This window comes from Nanorana parkeri, unplaced genomic scaffold (genome assembly GCF_000935625.1).
Source record: "Nanorana parkeri isolate BGI_ZX_2015 unplaced genomic scaffold, ASM93562v1 scaffold264, whole genome shotgun sequence".
In the NCBI taxonomy this organism is placed as follows: domain Eukaryota; kingdom Metazoa; phylum Chordata; class Amphibia; order Anura; family Dicroglossidae; genus Nanorana; species Nanorana parkeri.
The window spans coordinates 541414-554367 of record NW_017306532.1 but is presented as its reverse complement, the minus strand read 5'-3'; the positions used below and the strand labels follow the sequence as shown (position 1 = coordinate 554367).

Genomic DNA, 12954 nt, shown 5'->3' with positions numbered 1-12954 from the left:
AGGCGGGATTGACTAAAACAAGCTTCTTTAAGACAGAATAACCTCTATTTGTACCTGCACATTCAAGATGTTATTTAATAAGTAATGCAAATAGCAATCATAACGTGCAAAACACAATATTCATAGTTGTTAATCAATTTCAGCATTCTTCCTCATTGTCTTCTGGATGGTGCTCTGGCATCGAGATCTCTGCTAAGGATGAGCCAGAGGTTCCTGTATTGTGATACTATCACTGCTTATTGGATTAGTTGGTTGCCTGTTTGGTATGACAACATTTGCAGATTCTATATAGTTTGACAAATACTCTGGTAAAATGGTTGTTAATTACAAATCTATAACATAAGGAAAATAATTTCTATTTTAGACATATGAGTGTAATGTTCAAATCTCACTGGACTCTGCTAAAAATAACCTTTTAAAAAAAAATAAAGATCCTTATCCTGGGGCATTAGATTGTGAATTGAGCCCAATGAAACAAGTTGAACAAGCTGATATATTATTGTGATAAAACATATGAATAATAGAAGATAAATTCCAACTACAGCTATTCCTCACTTAACGACCGAGTTGCGTTCCTACGACCAGGTCGTTAAACGAATTGGTCGTTAAGCGAGGAACTGCATTAGTACAGTACTGTATAGTGTTGGAGATATACAGTACTGTACAGTGTACTGTAAAGCAGTCAATAAAGTACTTTCTGAGACTAGCAGCGGAGAATGGAGTACAGCACTGAAGACGGTGAGAAGTCGCACTGCCGCTGTAGGCGGGATTGACTAAAACAAGCTTCTTTAAGACAGAATAACCTCTATTTGTACCTGCACATTCAAGATGTTATTTAATAAGTAATGCAAATAGCAATCATAACGTGCAAAACACAATATTCATAGTTGTTAATCAATTTCAGCATTCTTCCTCATTGTCTTCTGGATGGTGCTCTGGCATCGAGATCTCTGCTAAGGATGAGCCAGAGGTTCCTGTATTGTGATACTATCACTGCTTATTGGATTAGTTGGTTGCCTGTTTGGTATGACAACATTTGCAGATTCTATATAGTTTGACAAATACTCTGGTAAAATGGTTGTTAATTACAAATCTATAACATAAGGAAAATAATTTCTATTTTAGACATATGAGTGTAATGTTCAAATCTCACTGGACTCTGCTAAAAATAACCTTTTAAAAAAAAATAAAGATCCTTATCCTGGGGCATTAGATTGTGAATTGAGCCCAATGAAACAAGTTGAACAAGCTGATATATTATTGTGATAAAACATATGAATAATAGAAGATAAATTCCAACTACAGCTATTCCTCACTTAACGACCGAGTTGCGTTCCTACGACCAGGTCGTTAAACGAATTGGTCGTTAAGCGAGGAACTGCATTAGTACAGTACTGTATAGTGTTGGAGATATACAGTACTGTACAGTGTACTGTAAAGCAGTCAATAAAGTACTTTCTGAGACTAGCAGCGGAGAATGGAGTACAGCACTGAAGACGGTGAGAAGTCGCACTGCCGCTGCCACGTTCCCGCACGCATGGTCGGAGAGCTGGTCGTAAGTGCGAGTGGTCGCAAAACAGGTAAGTTGGTAAGTGAGGAATATCTGTACTCATTTGTGCCTTTTGAAAAAGAGGCTCAATTCACAAAGCTAATACACCAGGAGAAGGATCCTTATTTTAAACAATGTACTGTTATTGGGGAAGGGGAGGGGGTGTATTTCTGTGTGTGTGTGTGTGTGTGTGTGTGTGTGTGTATTAGGCCCCATTCATGACTAAGTTTAGGTGTAATTAGCAATTTCTGTGTCATGAATTAGCGTTTTCCTGCAGAAGGAATCCGCTGCCACACCGCATGTAATGGTATGTGATATACATGTGGTTAGGAATCAATCATTCTCCCTGGATGCTTGATCAATGCGTCCAGGGAGAGTGACTGTTTTCTAACTGCTTGTAATCATATCAAATACCATTACATGCGGTGTTCGGGCGTTTACAGGACAGCGGCTGTTACCTGATCATTAACTTCAATGGGTGACAGGTGCCGCTTGTACTTGCCAGATTAGGGATTCCTGCTGCAGAAAATGCACATTTTGAAGTAAACGCAATTTCGAAGTATGAAATTTGGCAAATGGCCCCCATGGGAGAAGAAAATGTGTCCAGTGGCCCCCAAGTAAATTGAGTTTGAGACCCATGCTTTACTCTTCTTTAAATAGGCTGTATACATATATTCTGCTATACAAGTCATACTAGCAAGTATACAGTGTTTGTCCACGGGGCCAAATTATGTAAGATTTGGGTCTTTTACTGTTGACCTTCTAAACTGTTAGTTGCTTGGCTGTTATGCTGAACCTTTGGATTCAATACTTTCTAAGCAACTGACCCTGAACAAGCATGCATATCAGGAGTCAGAATATTTTGCATACTTGAAGCAAGGATCAGCAAGACAAACCAGCAACTAATATATGCAGAATAGGAACGGTCAAGTTAGTCTCCATATTTCTCTCAGAGTCTCCTGTAAACTGAACTTGATTATTTTTTATTTCACTGACTTTTTTTTATAGTGCTCTTGATCTAAACAGGTTTGGTAAATCTACAGAAGGTCCTTTAGGGTTCATGCATACTGTACAGTATTTATTTTTAAAGATCTGTTCTAACATTCACATTTGTACAGGGTGAATGAACTCTATTGGAGTCATCAACATCCTAGCAACTAAGTCAAAAAAGAGCCTTTTTAAGCTGCCAATGCACTTTGCAGTCTGTTTTAGTGAGCCTGTGACAAGGCTATGGACATTCCATAGCAGGAGACAGTTCATAGGAGACACATGGAAAAAGCACTGAATTCAGCTCATCTCATGGGAACTCAGCTTAGAGATTAGAAGTCTGCTTGGCTGCTGATGGGAGGGGGTACAGGTGGCGTGGCTTAGGCAATACCTTTAGAGCTTTTCCTGTGATTGTTCACGGTGCCTGCAGCTTTAGAGGTCAGTGAGGGTTTGCTCTAAAGCTTATTTACTGCTTGTTAAGAATAAGTACATATTTAATTATCCATAACCTGTCCATAGTTACACTTTAATGCCCCTGCTAACACAGTTTGGGGGAAAGTTGTACTAATCTGTCTGTTTGGAGATTCCAATATAAGTTTGTGTTGTGAGGCTAAACAGGAGCACCTGGAGGAAGCCGATGAGGAAAAGAATGGAATACTCGATGAGGAAAAGAATGGAATGTTGATTGTGTCCTTGGTGGGACACTCACTATAAATATTTTCGAGCAAAATATGTAACTATGTCTATGCACTCTTTAACATTAAAATGCATACCATATAACATTCTGTACATATTCTATTTGCCTGTATTTTTATGTTTGTGTGCACACTGCTTAGACACATAGGGGTCTATTCAAAAAGCTGCCGTCGGTTCTCCTGAACCGAAGGGGTCCTGGGGCCGAAGCCAGCCGAAGGATCGGCCGAAGCTACGGCCAGATCCTTCGGCAGCTTTGTGAATAGACCCCATAATCTTATTTATGAAGTTAATGACCTAGATGTCTCCAAAATGACTGCTTTTAAATTGGTAATTGCCAAACATGTAGAAAACAAATACTACGCCAGGCCAAGATACATTTAGATGAGTTCATGAAGCATGGTTTCTATATCTTTCCATATAAAAAATAAAAATATTACCATTCTTGATCTAAAGATATATTTTCAAAACGTAAAATAAGATTAGGGTCAATCAATATTTTTCAGACAGATGTAGGGAAAATCTTTTTAATTTGCTTACTTGTAAGGTATGTGCTTGCTGCCGTTGACCAGTGCTAGAATGACATTGCCCAGAGCTGACAATGAGAGACACAAGCTTGTGTTTCCATCTCTATTCTTGCTCTGCACTTTCACGCAACTTCCCAAATCAATAAGATGCAATCGACTGCGGCCTCCTGACACTACGGAGAGAATGGAAAATTGGTTAGGTTTCAACAGCTGTAGATTGGCCATTTGTTTTGATATATCTGAGAATTGTATTTATTGTATTATTCTTTAGATACCATATGCCAAATCAAATAATTTCAATAAAACAAAGGAGAGCTGTTATGATTTTAATTATATAAAATGTACACTTTGAAGCAAGCAATTTACCCTATTACAATATACAAATTATTATGAACCACCAAAGAAGACAGGGCACCACACCCCTAAATTATCCCATCCAAAAATAACACATGAAAAAAACTACACTCGCTGAGTATGTATATGGTTATCTTGTATCTATTGATCTGCTTTAATGGTTTCTTATGTCAACTCGTTGGTTCTCTGCAGGACATTTTTATTAAGAGCTTTACTGTTTGTAGTGATAGGGGTTCTCCTCACCCTCAGACTTTATTGGGTTTATCACACTGTAGTGTATTAAAGCCCTGAGGTCTGTTTATTTAAAGCCCTGAGGTTGGTTTATAAAAAGCCCTTAGTATCACTTAAAGCCCTGAGGATTGTTTATTTAAGCCCTGAAGAGTGTTTATTGCCAGTTGTTGGTTGAATGGGGACACCTGACTGATATTATTGCTTTAGATGCTTGGGGGATGTAATAAAAAGTATATATACATTATATTGCCAAAAGTATTGGGACACCCCTCCAAATCATTGGATTTGGGTGTTCCAATCACCTCCAAGGCTACAGGTGTATAAAATCAAGCACCTAGGCATGCAGACTGCCTTTGTGAAAAAATGGATCGCTCTCAGGAGCTCAGTGAATTCAAGGGTGGTACCGTGATAGGTTGCTACCTGTGCAATAAGTACATCCGTGAAATTTCCTTGCTACTAAATATTCCAGTCAACTGTTAGTGGTATTATAACAAAGTGGAAGCAACTGGGAACAACAGCAACTCAGCCACGAAAAATTACAGAACGGGGTCGGCGCATGCTGAAGTGCACAGTACGCAAAAGTCGCCAACTGTCTGCAGTCTACAGACCTCCAAACTTTATGTGGCCTTCAGATTGACACAACAACAGTGCTTGGAAAACTTAATGGAATGGGTTTCCACAGCTGAGCAGCTGCAGCCAAGCCTTACATCACCAAGTGCAATGCAAAGCATCGGATGCAGTGGTGTAAAGCACGCCGCCACTGGACACTAGAGAAGTGGAGGCGTGTTCTCTGGAGTGACGAATCACCCTTCTCTGTCTGTCAATCCGATGGACGTGTCTGGGTTTGGCGGTTACCAGGAGAACGGTACTTGCCTGACTGCATTGTGCCAAGTGTAAAGTTTGGTGGAGGGGGGATTATGGTGTGGGGTTGTTTTTCAGGGGTTGGGCTTGGTCCCTTAGTTCCAGTGAAGGGAACTCTTAAGGCGTCAGCATACCAAGACATTTTGGACAATTTCATGCTCCCAATTTTGTGTGAAGTTTGGGGATGGTCCCTTCCTGTTCCAACATGACTGCACACCAGTGCACAAAGTAAGGTCCATAAAGACATGGATGAGTGAGTTTGGGGTGGAGGAACTTGACTGGCCTGCACAGAGACCTGATCTGAACCCGATAGAACACCTTTGGGATGAATTAGAGCGGAGACTGCGAGCCAGGCCTTCTCGTTTAACATCAATACCTGACCTCACAAATGCGCTTCTGGAAAAATGGTCAAACATTCCTATAGATATACTCCTAAACCTTGTGGACGCCTTCCCAGAAGAGTTGAAGCTGTTATAGCTGCAAAGGGTGGGCCAACTCAATATTGAACCCTACAGACTAAGACTGGGATGCCATTAAAGTTCATGTGTGTGTAAAGGCAGGCGTCCCAATACTTTTGGCAATATAGTGCATATATATATATATGATGATTATCTAGTTTCTTTTGTCTGGTCACTTTGCCGTAGTTTTCCACTCTCCCTGTCGCCTGGGTTGGGGGTTGCTCCCATGGGTCATGGACTGATCCACCACCATACTTCCAAAAAAATGGGATTGATGTAATAATGTTTATTGCCTTATGTAAGTCTATTGGAATTTCCTAATAGTTTAATTGCTAAGATGTTAATATACAATGACTGATTCGTTATGCAAGATTGAAGAAAATAGGTCACCAGCACTCCATGAGTTAAAATGAATGAGTCCTTTTAATGGACAATGATGTCACAGAAATCCAACATGAGCCGACGTTTCGGGGCCACACAGGGTCCCTTCTTCAAGGCAAGAGATGTGACCTTGAAGAAGGGACCCTGTGTGGCCCCGAAACGTCGGCTCATGTTGGATTTCTGTGACATCATTGTCCATTAAAAGGACTCATTCATTTTAACTTATGGAGTGCTGGTGACCTATTTTCTTCAATCTTGTGTTTTGCACGGTGCCATCCGTGAAGTTACTTCGAGCACCATTTATTTGATTGTTGGCCGGGACTGCTGAAAGGTGTGCGGAGGGCACCTCCATCAATTGCATCTGATTCGTTATGCAAACGCTACAGGCCTCCTATCTTCCTGGAGAAGCTTTGGCGAAATGCGTAGAAGGCTGGACCCACTGCACATTTATATGTGACTCAAGGAATATTGTCATGATTATTAGGAAATATGTTCAGTTGATTGTGATGAGTAAATTGATGACAATAAAGCCTATTTAGCGGTTATTTACATTGTGCATGTGTGGTCTGGGGAGGAGCTATGTTGTGATGTTAATAAGTGGAAGATAATACAATGAAGTTGATGATGACATACATGTCAGTGGATGTGTTGTCTATTATTCAAAGTTTTTAATACATATATAAATGATAAAAGAATTGATATATGTGATTTACATGTGGTTTGTGTTCCTTTCATTCTAAATATGGCACCGTGAAATTTTTTATGTGTTATATTTGGATAACTTACCCTATTACGCAAATCACAATTTCAGTTTCTCAAGTTTTTACCTCTGACACCTCACTATTGGTTCATAACTATGAAGAATAACCAAAAGAGAGGCAAAGGAAGTAGTGGGCATAAGTGCCTGCTTAAGAGTAATGTTAGTAGTATAGAAAATGTAAAATTACATCAGATGTACTTAAGTTACTAACTAAGGCTGGTAAGTGTGGATAAATCTAACAGATGATATTTAGTTTGCTAAAGCACTGTTTATCACAAACAATTTTTAAAATAAAACACTTGTTTCCACTTTAGTCATGCTATGTTGCATCTAAGTTCTGATTTCCTGCAGCCACTTTGAAGCTACTTCCTTTCAATATGACTGTACTCCAGCGATATCTGCATAGCATTTTTTAGGGTGGGTTTCCAAGTAGCCACTTGTAGTTTCCATCAAAAGTCCAGATGACAACCCAGGAGAAAAGTTTGGAGACAGAGAAAAAGGTGTTTATTTACTAAAGGCTACAAGGCTGTTCACTTTGCAAGGGAATTTACACTTTACCGGGGAAGTTTCCCTTAGCTTCTTTAATATGGTGAAATCTCATTTTGCAAAGAATACACAATCATATGTAAACAAAATGTAAAAAAAAGGATTTTTCCTGCAAATTACATTATAAAAAAACTATTTTGCTTGCACATGATTGGGTGATAGGAGTCAGCATAAATTCACCTTATTCACTAAACTAAGGGGAATCTTCCCCTGCAAAGTGCAAATTCCCTTGCAAAGTGAATAGCCCATTTGCATCTAGCAGCTAATGTCAAAACAAGAACTTTTATGTAAGTATCAGCAGGTATAATTTTACTAAGGGATGCAGAATAAAAATACTGAAAGTTACTTACAAATGACATGAACATGTTAACACTTTATGCTTTAGGGATTGGCTTTACATACACTGTAACTTAAGGACAAAGATAGCATAATAAATGTGAAAACTGTTAACTAGTCAATTTATAATGTGTAATCACAAATATAGTATTGTCACAGAATAAAATGTACAAAATTTACACCATACATATGTCAACATTAATTATAAAAATAAAACCATCTTTCCACGAAGTGTTGATTTTTTACAAAAGTAGTTTACCCTGGGGGTTAAAAACACCATAAAGATTTCTGTGGCTTACTGCAGTCTCATTAGATTCTAAAATTTAGAAACAATTAGAAGTTATGTCTACACTGACTGAAACATAGAGGTTGATTTACTAAAGGCAACTATATTAAACAAAAGACACTGCACTATCTCTAATATTATAAAACTCTAAGTGCATATACTTAGTGACAATTATACAAAATGTTCACTCCAACTTATATATAGTCCATATACAAATGTTCCCAAAAATGATATGATCAAAAATAAATGTGATGAAATCCTTGTGTTCACTTTCTTTGTACTATAGGTTCAATGACCTATAGTACCATCTAGGGGGTTGTAGATCTTGAATCTAATATTATACATGCTTTATACTAAGATGTTTTTAGTTAATGATTTTATAAGATACACATTAGGTAGTAGAAATATGGTAGAATCCTATATACGGATCAAAGGAAACTCCCATCGGGTTATGTAAATGTGGTATCTGGGTATGTATATGTGGTATCTGGGAAATATAAAAGGAAATAGAGTCAGTGTGTATGCTACCCTTGAGAAAGTCCATTGGACGAAACGCGTAGGGGAGGAGCTACACGCTGACGCTAGTGTATGCAGTGGAGGAGGCATAGCTGAGCTCATACAAACCGATTTTATGTTTTTACAGCACTGAATTTTTTTTTCAAATGTAAGTGTTCTGATTTTTATGAATAAACTATCATCTAGCAGTTTTACACTATGTGCGATCTTGGTTTTCCATTTTGAGCGGATTAGAGAGATTTGGGAGAGACATCGGGCGGACTCATCATTTTCAGCTGTTGGGGATTCGGTGGAGAGAGAGACATGGGAAGCCAGGGAAGTTTGCAGAGCATTTAAAGACCACCTGGGAGGTCAGAATTATCTGGTGAGTGTGCTAGTGTTTGTGCACCTGGAGGTGGATCACTGGTGATCAATTGACGAGGAATTGAAGCACAGAAGTCACGAGTGATTGTGGAACTTTATATGCAATAATTATTTGACTCACTGATGTAATACAAAGAAAGTGAACACAAGGATTTCATCACATTTATTTTTGATCATATCATTTTTGGGAACATTTTTATATGGACTATATATAAGTTGGAGTGAACATTTTGTATAATTGTCACTAAGTATATGCACTTAGAGTTTTATAATATTAGAGATAGCGCAGTGTCTTTTGTTTAATATAATGTGGGAGAAGTTTATATAGCTTCTCTCTATCTCTGCAGCTGTCAATAGGGTGTTATTGAGGATTTTGGGGTAGAGCACTATAGCGCGGATAATCATTTGTTTTACTAAAGGCAACTAGACTGTTTGCTTTGCAAGGGAGTTTTCACTTAGTTTAGTGAATGTGTTAAGAAGTCACTTTGCAAGAACACCCAATTATGTGCAAGCAAAAACAAAATGAATTTTTGCTTGCACATGGATGATGGAAGTCAGCTGAGATTCACTGAACTCACTAAGCTGTGGAAAAAGTCCCCTGCAAAGTGAACAGCCTATTTGCCTTTAGTAAATCATTGCCATGTAGTGTTATTTAATTATATGAATAACTAAATGTGCCGAGCTACAACAATGATCAGATATAAAGAGTAAAAAAAATAAAAAAAAGTGACTCAAACAAATGTCAGTGAAAAAAATCAATCAGGTGTAAAGTCTTTAAATCTTCATAAATCCGCGAAAGATGTCCAAATATAGCAATAGTGATGAATATTACTTGTTCCTTCACCAAATGCACCACGTGCACCACACCAGATATAGGGGTGCTCACCTTATTGATAGACCCCAGCAAGAGGTCAAACCAGGCAATTCCCTTCTTAACCAGGGGAGGGGGCCCTCAGCTCCAATCGCTCACAGATGTCCTCCAATGGTTTAATCAGACCAGCAAACAGATCTGTGCACCACTTCTTAAATAGGAAAGCAATAGCCTCCAATCTTTATTGATCTATAGGCCTCCTCAGTATAAGGTGTCATATAAAGATTGGAGGCTATTGCTTTCCTATTTAAGAAGTGTTGCACAGATCTGTTTGCTGGTCTGATTAAACCATTGGAGGACATCTGTGAGCGATTGGAGCTGAGGGCCCCCTCCCCTGGTTAAGAAGGGAATTGCCTGGTTTGACCTCTTGCTGGGGTCTATCAATAAGGTGAGCACCCCTATATCTGGTGTGGTGCACGTGGTGCATTTGGTGAAGGAACAAGTAATATTCATCACTATTGCTATATTTGGACATCTTTCGCGGATTTATGAAGATTTAAAGACTTTACACCTGATTGATTTTTTTCACTGACATTTGTTTGAGTCACTTTTTTTTTATTTTTTTTTTACTCTTTATATCTGATCATTGTTGTAGCTCGGCACATTTAGTTATTCATTTTTCACCTATACACACTCACAGTGGGTGTACATTCCAGTGCCTTGTAGCTGTTAGCTTGCTTATTGGCGCAGTTCATTTTCTATATTTTATTATTTAATTATATGGTACAAAAAGGTGGAGTAGTCATTACATTACACAAAAAACCTAATACTTCTCAATGAGATATCTGGTTGGCTATTATTGGTTACAACACATCATTACACTTAGCACTCCATATTCACTACTCTTGGGACTAAGCTATTAAATAAGCTTCACATAATTAACATAATTTGGCTTGGGTCTACCACAAGACACTTCGGTAGTTTAATAGAGAATCCAAAATCAACTAAATCCACTTATGCTGTTGTTGAGCTTTATATCTGATCTTTACAATGCAAAGGCAAATCAACAAAACAATATGTGTAACAAATAATTAAATAAAGATTTATTCTCATTGGTAAGGAAAGAAAAGTTAAATCCAATCATTGTCACCAATACAAAATCTGCTGATAAGCAATACCATCACTACTATATGTTTTATAAATTGTATTCTTGTAGTTTTCAGTAAGACTCTTTTTTATGCCAATGTATGACTTCTGTCACTTAAAAAAAGACTCTGCTTTCCTGCAACAACCAGTCTATAACACATGACTATTAAGACTAAAATTGCCTGGAATGACCAATTCCTGTGCTTTCTTGCAATACATTCTTGTCATTAATCAAGTGGAAAATAAATCTCTCCAACGTCAAACTATACCTGAACGTGTAAATGAAATTGCCTTTGCTGAAACCTCCCAGTATTTGGTTATTATTGTCACTTCTGATTTAGTTCCATTCCTAATATTTACTGATGTTCTATCTTGTTGATTTGGTTCAATCCATGGTGCATATCTGGACAAATTATGTGTGATGAGTAATCAAATAAACATATTTTATTAAGTGAAAAAAAAGATCATGAAAACAATATTGAAATGAAAATGTTGCTGAAAAAATGCTGACCGTAAATAAAATAGACTTAATGCACACAGCATTATTATGGTAAAGGAGAGAGTGGATTAGATCGATGTGATCATTGAATGCTAAAAACACTCATTAGTGCATAAAGTGAAGCAAAATACAAAAATTTAAATAAAGGTCATTGCATATGTTTATTGGATTACTCATCACACATATTTGTGCCAGATATACAACATAGGTATGGACTGAAACAGATCAACAAGATGTAACATCAGTAAATATTAAGAATGGAACAACCTCAGAAGTGACAAGTAATAACCAGAATTTGGAAGGTTTAAGCAAAGGCAATTTTAACAACATATTATCAGATGGATATCTGGGCAGACTCAATGGACCACTTAGTCTTTTTCTTTCGTGACTCTTCTATCTTTCTATGCAAGTATATGTTTCTATGCTTATTACTGTGCCTGCCTCAGAACTAACGTTGTAGATGACTCTCAACATAGACAATTGAGTCGCATTTGAATGCTGTGGCAGACTATATAAAAGTTGGGAATATACAGTAATATACTACACATTTGGCCTTTTTTCCAGTGGATATTCTACCAGTTGCCAATTAGCAAGGGTGTAGACTGACTACTTTGACTGAGACATACTGTATGCCAATAATTCTTATGAAAAACGTAAAACAAAAGATACACAGGGTCATGACAACAATGCCAAACATTATCAGATAGATATCAGGCAAAAGTAATTCTTAGAAAACAGTAATGAGAACTTTTAAGTAAAAAAAACTTTTACTTACTTCCTCCTTTTCCACTCTTTTCCATCCGATACTGATAAATGTGCAAAGTAAATAGCATGTGAGAATTTCTGTGGTCATCTTCATCACAGTCCCTTTGACTACTTTTCCGTGAGGCAATGGCTGCATCCAGGAAAAATGCAGCTTTCTCAGCCGTGGGGGCCCTTAACTCACTCTGGTTCTGCAGCTGAAAATTTAAACAACATTACATTTTTACATTACTTTTTCTCTTATCAGTTCCCCATTTTTGCTCTCCCTTTTGACTTTTTTTTCCGAATCACATTTTTCCTCTTTATCCCTATGTTTAGCTTACGTTGTCAGTGGCATTATTTTACTTTGGTGTTCTGAGGATTCTCTGAGGAATTATCCTACATACCTGCATTACTAAATTATTATTCTAATGAACTGATCATGTTTTCATTAAAGGATAACTAAATCCAAGTACAAAATATTAACATATTGCAGCTTTCCAGTCCTTAAAAATGGTGGCTGCATTTGTTTTCTTTTGTTAGGCTAAGCAAACATTTTTAGCAAGTACAGAAAATACATGGTGATCTTGTCAAAATGCAGTGCCCTTCTCACCTTCTGTGAGCTATAGTTACAGGGTTATTCCCAAAAGGGTTCAGAGAAGGCAGAAGGGAACAATCTAGGAAGAAAATAGCTGATTTGGAAAAATTATCAAATTCCGCTCACTTTCCAGTTCAGCTATGTTGTCCTAGATTGTTCCCTTCTTCTGCCTTCTCCAAACTCTTCACACTTTTGTGAATAACCCTGTTAATGTTATCTTTCTTCTGTAAACTACTAATCTCCCCATCTGCAATGTAATAGAGATTACCAAAGGCAGACATATTTAAAGTCCAGCCTAGGTGGCAGCAATG

General features: G+C 37.7%; 1 protein-coding gene across 1 annotated transcript in view; it reads right to left on the bottom strand.

Annotated features, from left to right (window-relative positions):
* The window catches only part of KIF26B (kinesin family member 26B), a 326683-nt gene that overhangs the window by 41364 nt on the left and 272365 nt on the right, over positions 1–12954 (bottom strand). Inside the window, exons 9-10 of the mRNA XM_018557066.1 lie at positions 12080–12263; positions 3770–3929 (exon numbers count right to left, since the gene is read on the bottom strand). Of these exons, the coding sequence (XP_018412568.1) occupies positions 3770–3929; positions 12080–12263 (344 nt within the window). The remainder of the gene's footprint in view (positions 1–3769; positions 3930–12079; positions 12264–12954) is intronic.